This window comes from Peromyscus eremicus, chromosome 3, assembly GCF_949786415.1.
Source record: "Peromyscus eremicus chromosome 3, PerEre_H2_v1, whole genome shotgun sequence".
Classification (NCBI taxonomy): Eukaryota; Metazoa; Chordata; class Mammalia; order Rodentia; family Cricetidae; genus Peromyscus; species Peromyscus eremicus.
The window spans coordinates 147,832,525-147,849,957 of NC_081418.1; the positions used below are offsets into that span (position 1 = coordinate 147,832,525).

Consider the following 17,433-nt stretch of genomic DNA (forward strand, 5'->3'; position numbering starts at 1 on the left):
AGTCTATTTCCTAAAGAGCCTTGGAGAGTCAATCTGCAATAGATTCCCAAAGGCTGAGACAACAGATGCACCTCCCCACATCCAGCACAAGTTTAGGTGTTTGTAGGCACCGCCAAGGCAACAAGGACACATATCATTCAACCTGACAATTCAGATGGCTCTTCATTCAAAGCCATCCTTCTAATTCAACACACCAGACTCTAGATGCTGCCACTGCAGCAGACTCCTCAGTTACCCAGGAGTGTGTAGACACCCCTCCCTCACTGCCCTTTGCCTATGTTTCACCATGTCATGTAGACCCTAAGCAATCTCACCATTGCTCTGTTACTTGTATCAGCCTAAGATATTCCCTCTGACCATCTCCTTTCAGATGCACAACATTTGGCTGAACAAAGCAACAGATGGCACATAGGCCTATTCAGAGTTCTAAATGAATCAAAAAGTATGCTAGTCATAATGAAATTACAGTAAAAATTTCAGCATTATGAGAGAACATACATGTTCATATGAGCTGAGCCAAATCATTTTTTGAAACACCCTTTGGGGCTTTTTATGATCTGTGACAAATGCTGTTTTTATTGCTTAAAGTTTTTTTTTTTTTCATTCTGAAGTAGTATTGTGAAATTGATCACTCATCTAATTCACTAGATTTGGCTCCTGATAAATTTTTATTTATTTTCAGTAATTAGGTTTGCCCCCAATTATCCTCAGTGCTGCCACTGGAGATGTTTGAAAAAATGTGTTTCACATTCTAAAGGTGATTCAAACAAATGTGTGAAAATAAAAAAAAAAATGAAGAAAGGGGAAAGTATGGGATTTGGCATATTAATCATTTTTTTAAATTGTTTTTGAGTCTTACTGTGTAGTCCTGGATATCCTCAAACTCACCATGTAGACCAAACTGGACTGGAACTCAAAAAGATCTGACTGCCTCTGCCTCCTGTGTGCTGGGACTAAAGGTGTGGCTATCAGTTCTTACCATAGCAACTCAGAGTCCCAAGGCTGCAGAAGCTTGTAGCAACCAAGCCTTACTTGGCTGCAACTTTTCTTCACCAGGCTATGAGCATCCAAAGTAAACTCTGCTCCACAGGGTCTCCTTAACTCAGCCCTCCAGAAACTGCTTCTGGATCTTCTCACAGCTAAAAGCAGAAATGTGAGAGGCTCCACTAAACCCCACAGAATGTGTAACATATCTGAACATGAGTACACAGTCCATTCAGTTCCTAGGTTAGCACCAGGGAAAACCACATAGCTGAGCTAACGTGGTCCAAATGAGGATATTCTTCTCATAGGAAGACAATGGAGGTCTTCTGGCAAAGTGGGGGATGAGCAATCTTTTTCAGATGAGAAAGCATGGTGTTAGAAACATTAATCATGTCTACCACCCAGTGTTGGGTACAGTGGATTGCCCGCCTATGAGCAAATAATAATCAGTATCTGTAATCATAGTATGTACATAAACGACATCAGTTGCATCTCTTATAGAACCCCTCATATATATAAAACTTCTAAAAATATGAATAATCTCTAATGAAAAAATATTTAACTATTCTATATATTGTCCTTGTGAGCAGTTTTATATTTAAGTAGTTACAAACTATTGGTATTGGTAAATAGATACTACTCAATAATAATTGATTGGAAAGCACATATTTGTCTTGGCTCATACTGACAGGCAACATTAATGGGATAAATATTTGTGAAAGCAAATCTGTATGTTAACAATAGACCAATCAAAGAGCCCTGTCATCTGTGTGAGGAGTGTATATCACATTCCTCAGTGTGGAGTGCTAACTAAATATCTCAGCCACTTAGAAGTAAAATATAATTAGCCATATTGTTAAAATACAAACAATTCTGTATTAAGTTTTGGGTTTCAGCCTTTATCTCTCCCAAGGTTCTAATTGTCCTTGAAGAATTCACAAACTAGACTCCCCTACTGTTTTCTAACACTAGTTTTATGATCCACACACCTCAGATCATGTAAAAAAGCAACAAATGTGGAGGAGACAGAACAAGCAGGAGTCCTAGAGTGGCCTCAAGTCGCTCATCACAGGGGGATTCCATCCTTTTCTGTTAACGACTGTTGATGCCTTACTTCTTTCATAGGGAATTCACAGTGGTAAAGATCTCAGCTAGCCCCTATGATGTGGGGTATTAAGCTGTGGACAACTAAAATTAAGAGCAGGTGGACTGAAGGGAATTTGGGGGCAAAGGAGACTGGCTGGTGTGATTGCTCTGCTCTGTCCTGCTGGTAGAGTGATGAAATGTGAACTCTACTTTCCCTGTGGCTCCAGTAGGTTGTTTATCATGTGCCCAGATGCTTGTCATCTGCCGAAAGAACTCAGAACCATCCCGATATCCAAGGAAAACCTCCATTTCGTGCTAGTTAAGGTTTATGGCTATTCTGAGTGTCTCTGAGTCCAGGAAAGCCAATTAATTTAGAGACATACCATCCTGGCAGAAGTGCTGCCACCCAGGTTCTGTTTCCTTCACTCTTGCTTCCTGTCTGTAATATTGAACACAGTCAAAGTCTTCCCTAGCTATCTGGATATTAAGTGTGTATGCTCGTCTCAATGTTGCCAGGGCATACAGTCGGGATAAGCTCTCATCAAGGCAGCTGGACAAGAGATGATATCGAGTAACGTCACAGCTGGATCTTGCAGGCCACAGGATGAACAGTCTCTGGAACTTTGGGATTCAGCTCTGAGTCTGTGCATGATCACATCCCCCGAATCTTAAAAGCCTGCTCTTTCTATGGGTCTGATGTTCCTCAGTCCCTTGACCTTCACTTTCTATTTTTAAACATTTTGTTTGGCAATCTCTTTCAAAAAGGATTACTGTAATACTCAAGGGACAGTAGCCAACTAATTTCTAGTTTCTTATAAACAGAAGCAACAAGTAAAAACCACAGCATGAAGAATTTGCCCAGTCTTAGAGGGAAGGTCACAGACACACAACTGAGAGACACCCACTCAAAACTGTGCAGTCCAGCTAACCCTGAAGTTGTTGAAAATTAAGGGCCCTGCTAATTTCTATTACCAGTAAAAATGTCTGTGCCTAAGGGTGCAGGAACAGAATAATTGGCCCCTCATGGTCAGCTCTAGCACAGTATGGTTTTATTTCTGCCATGTGTAAAAACAAACTCCCTGCACACTGAGCTTGAGCCCTGCCTCATCAGGAGAGCATGTGTTCTTGGCAGGATTCAGGATTTAAGCCAGCTACATTCTCCAAGAATAATAACATCAGGAGCCCCTGAGCATTCTTAGCTCTGATGTGTTTTACATCACGGTCACATAGTCTCTATGCAAATCTCCTCTGCTTTACCCTGTTGCAGACAAGGAATCAAACTGATATTTTCCTTCTTGAACTGGGAAGCAGCAAATATATGGCTTATAAGAGAAGTAAATTTATTTCTGATAGAATAAGAAACAAAGGCATTAAGACACCAATCAGCTATCCAGTTCTGGTAGTCCTTATGACATCAACCCTGAAACAGACCTTTGCTTTGGTTATTTTAGTAAAAAGCCGTGGGTTTCATTTGTGAGGAACAACATCTTTTTTATCATATGTACACAGCAGCTCCATGGTTGTGACTTTGTACTTATAAACTGGAGCAGGTTAAAATATTTCAGAGCACAATTGACTCAATATTCAAGGTGTAAGAAAATGCTGACAAATACTCTTGTGGGAAGTGGAAACTCCCTACTTGGCTGAACACAAACTACAAAAGGGCACACGACCACAATCCTCGACGCACTGCAAGAATCTGAAAGGCGTGGTTCCACGTAAAATATCTTGAAGTTGTACATGGATTTGCCTGCTCTCACAGCTTTGTGTTCATGTACATGACCACATGTTTTCTTGGAATCTTCAAACGATGTCCTGGTTCATTGATGGCCTGGCAGCCATTTTGAAACTCTCTTCATGGGAATAAGCAGAAAGGCTTTTCTTCATTGTCTGCTTTCCCCTTGACAGTAACCTTATTATCAGTACAGCATATTTTTCCTGCCATGCATCCTCAGTTCCTTTGAGTTCCTTTATGTATACACGTTTCTTCTGCTTTCCAGGAGTAATTAAGAGCTGATATTTCACACAAAGTTGTATTTCCTTTGGGATAACGAAGGAGGCAGTTAAGATGGGCTGGCTCCATGAGGTTTGTGAAAGAAGAGGCATTCACTTTTAAAACCACATCCTCAATTAGCTTATCTTTACATGTAACATAAAAGAACACTGAACAGATGAAAGCAAGCATAGCTAGACCTCTGCAGTGTACAATATGTTGGGCAAGGACGCAAAACCGGGAACGGAGAATGATAATCAATGTGATGGTTTATGCTAACTGTCAAGGTGCTGACAGGGTCTAGACTCACCTTGGAGACAAGTCTATGGCCTGGCTGTGTCTGTGAGGGAGTTTGTAGATTGTGTTTATTAGAGTGGGTCTTTTGACCCACTAAATGTGGACAGCATCATTGCATGGGCTGGGGGTCTTGAACTGAATAAAAAGAAAAAAAAAAAGGCTAAGTGCTGGCATTCGTGACTTGTGCTTCCTAACCATAGATGTGATCAGCTGCCTTATGTTCCTGCTGTGGTGGAGCATACCCTCAGGCTGTGAGCCTGAGCAAACCCTTTCTTCCTTCATGATCTGTAGATATTTTGCTACAGCAATGAGAAAGACACCTAATGCATGTTTCTAGCTTTGTTTAGTTGGTTGGTTGGTTGGTCTTGCTTTTTGTTTTTCCTTTTCTTCTAGGGGGTTTTTGTTTTTTTGTTATAATGCCAAACATTGTTTTTCCAGTATTCTTGTCCCATAATTTTCTTCGAGCTCTTCTAGCTTGAATACTATTTTCAGAAGAGGAGAAAATTAAAGACTAATTAAGATTACAAGAATCAATCTGAGAGTAGTTAAGTTTCAAAGGAATTGTTCCTTTTTAATTCCACTCTTGTGTTTTAGGGCATAATAGAAAGTAAGGTTTTAGCATATTGTAATTGCTTTTATGGCAATATAAATTACCAAGTGGCAGACAGAGTAATCAAATTCCTGTCACCACTGCCTTTCCTTGCAAGCACCCTCACTCACGCTCTACACCTTCCATGAGCAGACTGCCAGGCATACAGAAGCTGACATGGGGAAGCTACAAAATGCAGATAGACTCCATGCTCCAAGGTGCTAGACACATGATTATGTCAGCACTCTACATTCTATTCAACTCTGCACAGTGAGGATCATTATTTTACACACAAAGAAAGAATGTTCAGGGGCTGGAGAGATGGCTCAGCAGTTACAAGAACTTGCTTCTCTTGCAAAGAACTAGAATTTTGTTCCCAGCATACCACAGATGTCTCACTATCACCTATAACTCCAGTTCCAGGGATCCAATACCCTCTTCTGGCCTTCAGGGCACCTGCACACATATGGATACACACACACACACACACACCCCTTAGGAAGTGAAATATCTTTTTTTAAATGTAGAAAGAATGTTCCAGCTTAAGTGGCTTAAATGATGTAGAGCTAAGAATTGAACCCAGGAATGTCTGGAAACAAACAAAACAGTCCCTTGCCTTTACAGTGTCTTCCTAGAGATTGTCAAGAGACGTTCTGAGGGTGGGGCAAGATCAATACATATGTATGTGATGGACTGGGGTAGATAACTTGACAAAAAGTTGACCTTCATAGTTATGCTACAATATAGCATCGTCTCTTGTTTAAAAAAATGTTTATAAATCCTTGCCCATATTTTAGTAATTCTGAGATTTCCTGACTTACTTAAGTGTTTGTTGTAGATTTAGGAAGAGTGAAAGAAGAAAAAGTACACGGGGAATTGAAATAAGAAGGGGTAGTGTTTTTATTGATTCTCCTCTCTTGGAGGCTCGTTAGCTATCAGATGAAATTCGATGACTGCCAACAATAAACAACATTCTCCCCATTTTAAGCTGCTAAACTGCCCCCAGCCACCACATACAGATTAGTCTGAAATGTACTTATTGTTTCTGCCAGAGGTGGTTTAAAAAAAATCTCCTTCAGACACAGGACTTCTTTTTGCTTTCCCCCAGGCTGCTGAGGGATGCACAAGGTGAAGCATGCTTTAAAAGCTGGTATCAGAAACTGTCGGCTGCTCTCCAGTTCTGTGCAGGAGGAGCCCTGAACGATGAGCTTGCCAAAGAGCAGAAACTTGTCAAACTTCTGGGTGACATTGGAGAGAAAGTCAAGTCTGCCAGTGACCCTCAGAGACAGGTCGGTGGAGAAATCAATCTTTAGCATAATGTAAAATGCCTACCTTTGAGTCAACTGTTTCAGTTTCATATCTTGGAAAACAAACTCCTCAAACACACTGTCACAAGACTTTTAAATTAAGGGGTTTTTTTTTATTTATTTTTCTTAAAGTTAATAATATTTTCAGTCAATAGGACACAAATGACTTTAGTATATAAGGAGCCGCCTGTGACACAGACAAGTCCTAACAAGAAGATACATACTTGAAAGCAGTTTGAGCAAAAAAAGTCCTGATGAAATAGTATTTCTTTAAATATTTTTACTCTTAATTGTGTGTGTGTGAATATGTCCATGAGGGAGTATGTTCACATGAGCGTAGGTGTTCCTACAGGCCAGAAGAAGGCAATGCAGTTATAGGCAGTTGTGAGCTTCCTAACTTAGGCTCTGGGAACGGAACTCAAATCCTCTGGAAGGTCAGCAAACACTCTTAGCTTTTAAGTACCAGTGTGTGATCTCTACAGACCCCTGAGGTTACAACCTTAACACTGTGACACAATCAGGCTCCTGGGAGATTACAACCTAGCTTCATATTGTTCTAAAAAGCATTTTTAAAAACAAATAAAATTAATTAAATAAATAACAACAATACTATAGGTAGTCATATTCTTATATTAAGATCTACATACAACAGTGGTTCTCAATCTTCCTAATGCTATGCAACCCTTTAATCAGTTCCTCATGTTGTGGTGACCACCAATCATAAAATTATTTTTGTCGCTCCTTCATAATTGTAATTTTGCTATTGTTGTGAATCACAATGTAAATTTCTGATGGTTTTAGGCAACCCCTGTGAAAGGGTTGTTCAAACTCCAAAGGGGTTGCAACCCACAGGTTGAGAACTATTGATATATAATAACTAAAATATTCTGCCTATTTTTCACTGGCATAACTGCATTTATTTTTCTCTTGACCTAAATGAAGCACATTCGATCTTTCTTTTTAATTTTCTATATCATTAGCTCCTTTCATTGATGGGGACCATTAAGGAAGTTGTTTTAAGTCTGATGTTGCCTAAACAGGAGGGCAGTGGACACTCACCCTCTGCATAAAGAACATTATTCAATAGCAGTTGAGTACTTACCACAGATAAGAAGTTAAGGATAGAAGTTACAACTAAAACATAATCTTATCTTCTAGGAAACTCATAATTCCTTCACACTGTCTAAAATCAATAAGAATGCTCAATGAGACTATATAAAAATAGCAACGTACAAAATGTGCTAAGTTTGTTTCCCAAACTAGAATTTTTCTACTGGAAGTCATTGCCTTTAATAAAAATGCCAGAAGCTCTAGTACTTCACCTGTGCTTGTGGGAGTGGAACTAAACTGGATAAATATGGAATGTATTCTTTAAGTGGGAAATAAATAAATACCCCAAGGATACTTCAGACATATGAAAGGTAATACCTTTTAAATCCTTGAATTTCTCCATTAAAAAAAAAGAATAGCAAATTAAATAAATTCTTAGAACTTTCCAGAAATTTGGATTTGTGTTTGTTTCTTATCTCCTACTTTAGAATTCCTCAGGGTTCAGGTGCACTCCATAGTTAAGTAATCCTGGTACCTCTTTGATAGCTTATGTCAAGTTCCAGAGTGACACTGGTATTACTAACTTTTTCACCTTAACTGGCAGTGTTGGTTAAAAAACATAAAAATAAATACCTTTTCATATGAAAATAAGAAGAGGATAAACAAGAGGTAGGAGGGATGATGGCTATCTCTTTTTTAAAATGTTTACATTTTATTATATTTCAGTATTTTTTTTATTCTTTGAGAATCCCATACATACATATAACGTGTTCTGACAACTCTAACCCCTCAAAACCACCTGTATCTTCCCTAACATTTTTCCCTACCAACTTTAGCCATTTTTTTTTCAAATCAGTCAGTCCACTTAGTTCTTCCAGTATGTGAATGGGTGTAAGGCCATCCACCAGAGCATAGGCAAGGCATCATCAGGGCTCCATCTCAAAGGAAACCGACTCTTCCTCTCCCAGCAGCCACCAATCACCAATAGCTCTTCAGCGAGGGGTGGGACTTTGTGAGCCTCTCCCCCACCCATGTTAGGATTCTTATATAGGTCTTAGTTCATGATTGCTACAACCCTGTCACGTTGAAAACACATTTTTACATCAATCAACAGCTCCCTTCGGCTCATAAATTGTCTACCCTCTCCTTTACGATGATTTCTGAATAGCGCTTTTGTGAATTTTATTTTGTTGGTGTTGTGTATGTGTGTAATGTGTCAGGGAGTGCACACATGCCATGGTGGTATGGGAGTGGAAGTCAGAGTGCATCTTTCAGGAGTTAGTTCTCTGCTGCTAAGGGACCTGGCAATCAAACTCGGATTGTCAGGCTGCCTTGGGGAGCACTTTCACCTGCTGAGCCACTTCCCATCCTGATAGCTATTTTTTAAATAATCTTATTTTCTATTTAAATGAAAAGCATTGAATTAAATCTAACTGCAGAAAAAAATGATGAAGAGGTTTTGCTCGCTGGGAGTGTTACCACACATTCAGTCCATCAGAAGAACTCCAGCTTCGCTTTTCTGAAACTCCAGAGAAATTAGGAAATGGAAACTCAACTCCTAAAGGAAAATTGTTTGATTTACAGTTTGGCCAAACCAGGGAGAGGGTGACTGCTAACTGCTCTCATTTTCCTGTAACAATATTGTAACTTTACAGAAAACATGCAGCAAAGGTCAAAAAATATGTCCCAGCTAATTTGCCTGTGAGATAAGTGGTCAGAACTGTTGGCGACATCTTCCTGTGTGGGAGCACTGTGCAGTTCCTGGGGAAATTTGAATTCTGTGAGGTCTGTTGATTTAGAGTCCCTCTTTGAGGAGCATAGATTCTCTCCATGATATCATCAAGCAAACCCACATATAGACAGTGCAAAAAGGAAAGATGCAGAGAAATGTCAGGGTGGAATTTTCCCTCCTTCTAGATACTGGGAGAAATAGATTTTGTCATTTGACATGACTAAGAATAAGAGCTAAGAAACTCTCCAGAGTTAAACTCTACTAACTAGATTAAATTTCATCTTTCTCATTCACACAAAGAACTTTCAGACCTGGGATGAAAAGAATTTAGAAATGTACTCGCTGGTATTGAATGAACAATTCGTTCACATAAATTATTGTTCCTGAAAACAGGATGCCATTGACGTTTTTGTCTTGTTTTACTAATGTATATAAGTATTGTTAGTAAAATGCATTGACTATTACTTATAAGACTTGATAGTTATAAATGAAGATTTCAGGAAATTATTTGAAAAAGATCAACTGAATAATTCCTTAACACAAGGGTTTGAAATCAATGGACCACAATCAAGTCCAGTCTTCCCTGATCTTTGACTTCCACACAATGCTTTGTTTGACATTTGCTTCTAGCTGAACCTGAAGTCATTGAGAAAGGACATGAACTCTTTGGCTGGGTGTTTTCACCATCACTCCTATTGTCTCTTGCCTGCTGCTCCATCTTATGTCATTTACCACCCACCTAATCCCACAGTCAATCACAGTATCACCCCTGAGTTAAAGAGCTTATTACAATACAAGAAAGGTGTAACTCAGAGTTGAGTTCTTTACAATTTCTTAAACATTGCTTTTTTCTGATTTCTTTTTTGCAGGATGTACTAAAGAAAGAGATTGACAGTCTAGAAAAATTCTTTAAAGATATAAAGACTTGTCGTCTTCCTCTGAATCCAGCCCTGTGCATAAAAGGAATTGATCGTGATGTAAGCCAATTTATTTAGTAGATAAATGAGCTGTTTATTATTTTATTCTTTAGGTCATCAAATATTTTTACATAGCATAAATAATTCACAAATGAATATTGCAACTACATTAAGGAAAATAATTTAATCCCATCCACACCATATATTATGTTGGACTCATTGTACTGAGTGGGAAAAAACATTGATCCTGTAGTATAATTTGTTCGTTTAGAAACAAACTATTTACCAGTTTATTGAGAAATGAAAAAGAACAAAGATATTTCTTACACTGAATGGATTGCTTTACTTCCTGGGGTGGTTGCATTGGGAACTTCATGCATGAAACTTTTCCATATCCCTCTGAGTTATTAAGGGATAGAAGAGCTGGCAGAGCTGGTTACAATTTCATGCCTATTCATACTACATGTATGATGTGTCTATTAATTAATATCTTTAGCTATCCATCTCCATTTTGATTCAATTTAATATGCATCGGTGTCCATATATCAGTGTGTTATATATTTTGTGATTTTTACCCATGCCTGTAAAGTCTTTCCTAGGATTTTCAGACTCATAACTTCCTTAGCCTTCAATTTCTAGTCTTCTGTCATGTGGTTCCTCTTCAATAACTTATCTCTGACTTGAAATCTTTCTTTCTCCTTTGTTCCCACTAAGCTTTATTATCCTCCTTCTCAAAAATGCTAGAGTAGAAAGGCACTGATAGGGAAAATGATTGATAAATGAGATTTAAAAGTGAAGAGGTTAAGCTATCATGAATGAGCAGTAAATGATACTGAAGTCAAGTCAGAAGACAACAAACCCAACAGTCAGGAGAAAATCAGTCTACTAGTGTAAATGTAAAAGATTGCTAAAGATTTTATTTTACAGTCATCTCTTTGACTTTGCTTCTGTCAAGACCCCTTACAAACTTTCCATATTTGGGGAAATAATAACAAGACAGTAAATCCTGTAAATTAACATATATCCATGTGGGCTAAAATTTGAAACATTACTAATGTTTTTTAAATGTTTGAGTTTTCAAGTGTTGACTAATAAATAGTTAAAGGCTAAGCATGTGAGAGATGTTTAACATAGAAAGAAAAATGGGATCACCAACTCTGGTTTGGGGTTTTGGCTTCTTTTTGAGAGAGAGAGAGAGACAGAGACTGAGAGAGAGATGCAGAGACAGAGACAGAGAGAGACAGAGAGTGAGACAGAGAGAGGAGAGGTATTAAGGAACAGAATGCTTTAACTTTGGCAACTAAAATTGTAAGTACATTTCGGTTTAGACATCCTTGGGGTACTAGGTTGCTGAGGTGGTGTTTGTGCTAAGGACTGGTCATTGGGAAGCCAAGGTGAGCTGGCTGGGTCAGTAGTCAGCAGTGTGGGAGTTGCTACAGCTTACCCTGTTGCTAAAGCTACACTCCTTCGCAACACTGGAAGTACTGTCCTGCTGCTCAGGAGCTGCCCCAAGCAGAGCCATCTCCTGGCCATATTTGTTGTGACCCTCTCTGTCTGGAACAGAGTTGAGCTTCTGTGGTACAACCATGGACAGTATTGATATAACCATATGACATTCTCATGGCAGAGTTTAATCTCTCCTCCAATTCTACTGAGCAGTGGGGTGAGAAACCTTACAGCTGAAATGAATGTGAGAAAGCTGTCTTTCTAATAGAGATGCTTACAGAGCATTCTACGGTCTACACTGTGGAGAAGCCAGGTGCAAGCAATGAGTGTGGCAAAGCCTTCAGTTAAAGAAAATGTCTCATTCATCATTAAAATCTCCATAAGAGGGGACAAACACATACATGTAGGCAATTTGGGAGAGCTGTCATTTATAATTCCTAATTGTTGTCATACCACAAGTGAATCATACCACAGAAAATCCTTTGAATGCAATGCAACAAGGCATTCAGTCTCTTTCTGTATAGCAGACATCACACGAACAAAACCATTCTCCGTCTACTCATGTAAACACATGCAGTCAAAATTCACACCTCATTATACAACAAAAATTTACACTAGTGAGGGACTTTATAAATGTAAGGAATATGAGTTCTTCTGTTATAGAACCAGTCTCATTGTTCATCAGAAACACCTTACACATGACCTAAGGAAGCTATTTAGTGTGTGCAGACCACTACTTCTCATAGCTTACAGTATACCAGAGAGTTCACACTGCAGTGAATCGATGAGTTCAGTGCATATGGACAAGTCTTCGGTCTGGGTTCTAGTGGTTCTGGGTTCAGTGGGAGAAAAACTCAGGCCTAGCTAAATTTATTTTGCAAAGCATAGCTCTCAAAGGCAAACAGCAGGGGTCTTAGGCTTGAGTTGTGTTCTCTTTGCCAGAAAAGTTCTCAACTTTGCCCCCTCAGGGAACCACTAATTGTACAACTCTTCTATTTCTATTTGAGTTGCTGAGGTGTGACCAGGTGAGAAAGTTGAAAGCCTCTTAATGCAGCCTGTCTTTGTGGGTGGAAAAGCGAACATCAAGCATTTTATTTACTTACAGGGTTCTTTTTTTTCCAACTATTTTTATATCTATGTCAGTCATCTCTGCTTCTCAAGGACAGAGGTCATAACTTTTTCTCTCTCTCTTTCACCTTTTATCTTCCTTTTTTCCTTCTAGTTTCACCCAACATAAAATAATCTGCAAGACTTTTATTCAGTTCTCCCTGCCCCTTGATCATGAACCTCTTAATCCACCTTTTAAACCTCTCCTCATAAAAGCTGTCTTTTTTGGTTTGCCTTTCCCCACCCAAAAAACCCTTCCTCTGCCTATTTACTAATATGTATGTCTCTCATAATCTTCAAGATCTAGTTCATCTCTAAATAACTTTACTCTCCAGATGCATCTTCATTCAAATGTGATAAATTGCTTTGTGAATTCTCAAGTTAATGCATATATATATACATATATATGTATATATATACATATATATTCATGCCAATTTTCATTGACATTTTAACTAGATGCAGCGCTTCTTTCTGTTAGCATCCAGATAATGGTTTGCACATTGCAGTTGTTGATAATAGAATATTTTGACATGACTTTCAATAAATATACTGTATGTGAAAACAAGAAAAGAAATAATGAAAGCAGAATGGATTCAAATAAAATGAGTGTCTAAGGCATTTTTCAGTCACCTTTTGACTTTTTCTGTTTTCTTGACCTGGCATCCTTTAAAAAAAGCCCCATCAATTGGAATTCAGAATTTATCTAGACTCATTTCTGTCTAATATAGGACTTTTTAATTCTATAACATGATAAGATCATAAGATTCACTAATTAATTCTATAGCATAACAAGCTCATACAATTCACTAAAAGATCATATGACTCTTACAGCAGAAACTCCTGCTTCTCATGCAGTCCCACCTTTAAAACTGTAAAACTCAAATTGATTTAGCAAGCAAGGGTTTGTGTTTGGTTAGAAATTAGATTAGATTTGTGTTGACAACTAAGTTAAAAAATAGATCCCTTTCTTCTCAGTTTATACCGATTTCAGATGTCAGAGACACATATTGGAACTTGTCCTTCAATACATATTGATGTCATATTTTACTGACTTGATAGATTGAACATACCAAATCCCTTTCTTTTCTTTAGTATTGATTTAACTCTTTACCTTCAATATGAATTCTCTACTACTCTATGCACAGGAAGTCTTTCAACCTTGAAATAAATTGAGAAAATGAACAAGAGGGCAAGTTGGGTGGAAACAGTCAACAATGCAAAAATTAAGATAGAAATGGGAAATGTAATGAAAGAAGAAAACTATGTTATTATCTACAAAGAGAACATTCACTAACAAAGAAACATGTTGAATCTTTAAGTACCCTTCTGCTCTCAAGCTCAACAGAATGCATCTCATATTCATTAGCTCATGTCTCCTTTGCCAAAATGCATGAGAGAAAGTTTCTTATTCTCTACTCTACAGTGTAGTAAAGACACATTAGTTAATAATTTTAAAATCTTATTGCTAACAAAAAGGGGGCCAAGATTAAAATTCAGCTCTCTCTGATCCATGTTTCTTTAAAATGTGTTCTAAAAACAAACTGAAAGAAAATACTGTTTTAAATAGCAAATTAGCCAACTATTGTAAACACAAGATCTATATACCTCTTAGTTTATTTTAAGAATAAGTATATCTGTCTCCATTGCTTGATGTATTAGTTTCTTTTCTGTTGCTGGGTAAAGCCACTGAAGGAGAAAAGGATTTATTCTGGCTCACAATTCCAAGGGGATAGAGTCCATCAAGATGGGAAAGGTATAACAGGTTGTTGTTGGTTGTTTTTACTGTTTCTTACTCTTTTGGGGGTCCCACCACCCAGCTCCCAAATAAATCATACACAAAGGCTTATTCTTACTTATGAATGCCTGGACTTAGTTTGGCTTACTTTCTTGCCAGCTTTCTTTAACTTAACTTATCCGGTCTACCTTTTGCCTCTGGACTTTTCCTGTTCTCTTACTTCTGTAAATCTTACTTTGTTGCTGGTTGTGTAGCTGGGTAGCTGGCCCCTGATGTTCTCCTCCTTCTCTGGCTCCTCCTCAATCTCCCTTTCCAGATTTGTCCCTATATATATTCTTTCTGCCTGTCAGCCCCACCTATACCTTCTCCTGCCTTGCTATTGGCCAGTTCTTTATTAGATCATCAGGTGTTTTACACAGGCACAGTAACACAGCTTCACAGAGTTAAACAAATGCAACATAAACAAAAGTAACACACTTTAAAATATTCTACTACAACAGTAGCTAACACAGAAAGCTAGTAATCACATTTCTATCCACACATCCCTAACTTCCCCAAACAGCACCACCAACTGAGGATCAAGTGTTCAAACATATGAGTTTATGGAGGACATTTCTTATTCAAAACACCATATTTATACTACACAAAGGATGTTCACATGCTGTTAAGATAGTGAGATGGTACATGACTTCATCATGCTTCTCAGAAGGATTAGCAATTTAAAACTTGAGAATTAGTTCTGGAATTTTCCATTTAATAGTTTGGGATATGGTTGAAAATTGTATTGGAAGGTTTTTAATCTACTAAAAAGTTGGATTCTCAACTTAAAATACAGTATTTAACCCCTCTCCCTTATTTGAGGATGGTATGTTCTACAATTCTCTGAAGAATATTTGGATTGAAATCTATAAATACTGTGGTTTTTCCCTGTGTACAGCCTATTCCATGTGCATAAACTGCTGTGGGATGGTCTGTATGTCAAATTGCTCTGATTGGTCAATAAATAAAACACTGATTGGCCTGTGGCCAGGCAGGAAGTAGGCGGGAGAAGGAGAGAGGAGAATTCTGGGAAGTGGAAGGCTGAGTGAGGGAGACACTGCAAGCCGATGCCATGACAAGCAGCATGTGAAGATGCCGGTAAGCCACAAGCCACATGGCAAGGTATAGATTTATATAAATGGATTAATTTAAGATGTAAGAACTGGATAGCTAGAAGCCTGAGCCATTAAGCCAACAGTTTAAACAATATAAACCTCTATGTGTTTACTCATTTGGATCAAAGTAGCTGTGGGACTGGCAGGTGAGAGAGATTTGTCCTGACTGTGGACCAGGCAGGACTGGAGAAAACTTCAGCTACAATAAACTACACAAAAGTTGTTAATATACTGATAAGATAGTGAGATAGTATATTACCTCATCACAGGGCTCAGGAGGATGTGCAATTTAAAGCCTGAGAATTAGCTCTAGAATTTTCCATTCAATAGTATGGAATATGGTTGACTGTAGGTACCTGAAACTGCAGAAAGCAAGATACGAAGAAAGGTACGCTGTGACAAACACTTGCGACTGGGAAACTAATGTTAGTTTATTTATTTTTGACAAACTCAATTCTTTGTTTCAAAGTATAAAAATTGTATTTCTTCATTTTGTTTACTCGTCTAGCAAATTCTTCCAGGGGCTGTGGTTTTCAGAAAGGTGTGTCTTCACCTTGTTTTGCTCACCTTGTTTCCCTTCTCCTACTATAGGCCTGCTCATATTTCACATCTAATGCTTTGCCATTGAAGATCACTTTCATCAATGCTGATCCAATGGGCAAAAACATCAGTGTCATTTTTAAGGTACAGTAACTCTTCTGAATCCCAAAATTGATTCCATAAGCAGAACTATTGATTTATTGCTCACAAAAAGAAATGATTGCAGTTATTTCCCTTTGGCAAAAACACAGAGGTTTCCCAATTATTTTAAAGTCTGTCTTCTTACAGAGTCATGGTGCAAGCCAAGCTGATTGGCAATAAATCAAATGTTGCTGGCTAAATGCCAAGTATCCTTCAGTTCAAATCTTAAACTAAGTTTGAATAAATGAAAGCATACAATCACTTTTGAATGACAAAGTGAAATGTGTGGAAGCTTCCAGAAGCAGAATTTCTTTTGGTCTAGATTAGAAAAGAAAAAAAAATTGGGACATTACCTGGAATCTGGATAGTATAAACTACTTTAAGGTAAAATTTTTGTCTATAAGTACTTGATTATTTTTTATTATATGCACACACAAACACACATACACACACACACACACACACACACACACACACACACACACACTCATTATGGGGCATGAATAGAGGTCTTGTGGGAGTTGGTTTTCTTATTCTACCACATTGTTCCTGGGAATTGAACTCATCAAACTTGGCCTTTACTCGCTGAACCATTTAACAATCTCACCATCTCACCAGCCATGTTTATTCTTGGTTTTGTTGCTATGTAGATGTAACCAAGCGTCTTATTAAATAAGAAACACAGAGCTGATTCAGAGAAGAAAGCCAAGAGGTCAGAACTAAGAGCCTTACCCTTCCTGCTTCAGCCAAGAGAGCTCTCTGAAAGGGGACCTACTTCCTGTGTGTATGTCTTTATATAGTCTTTCTGTTCTGCCTTCTCATTGGTTGTAAACCCAAACACATGATTGCCTGTCTGTAGAGACTTCCAGGTCTTCTATGGTTGATATTGAGATTAAAGGCATGTGTCTCCAATGCTGGCTGTATCCTTTTACACACAGAAATCTACCTAGCTCTGTCTACCAAGTGCTGGGATTAAAGGCATGCGCCACCACCACCACGCTCTTGCTATGGCTCTAATAGCTCTGACTCCTAGGCAACTTTATTTATTAATATACAATTAAAATCACATTTCAGTACAAGTAAAATACCACCATATTGCTATTGTTTCTTTTTTATTTTTATTTTTATTTTAAAGAGAAGTTTTCATGTAGGCTATCTTTGAACTCCTGATTCTCCAGCCTCTACCTCCCAAGTGCTAAAGTTAAAGGCATGAATCAGCACTTGCCTATTTCAGTAAATTGGATTATTTTCTTTTCTCTATAAATAGAAAACAAATGAGGAGCATTTCAATCTTCATATGAACCCATGGGGAAAGAACAAACAGCAGTAAGAGGGTTGGAAATGGGGAGGAG

General features: G+C 38.2%; 1 protein-coding gene across 1 annotated transcript in view; it reads left to right on the top strand.

Annotated features, from left to right (window-relative positions):
- Positions 1-17,433, top strand: part of Pik3c2g (phosphatidylinositol-4-phosphate 3-kinase catalytic subunit type 2 gamma) — a 323,855-nt gene that overhangs the window by 191,226 nt on the left and 115,196 nt on the right. Inside the window, exons 19-21 of the mRNA XM_059256988.1 lie at positions 6,058-6,238; positions 9,908-10,015; positions 15,992-16,084. Coding sequence (XP_059112971.1) covers positions 6,058-6,238; positions 9,908-10,015; positions 15,992-16,084 — 382 coding nt within the window. The remainder of the gene's footprint in view (positions 1-6,057; positions 6,239-9,907; positions 10,016-15,991; positions 16,085-17,433) is intronic.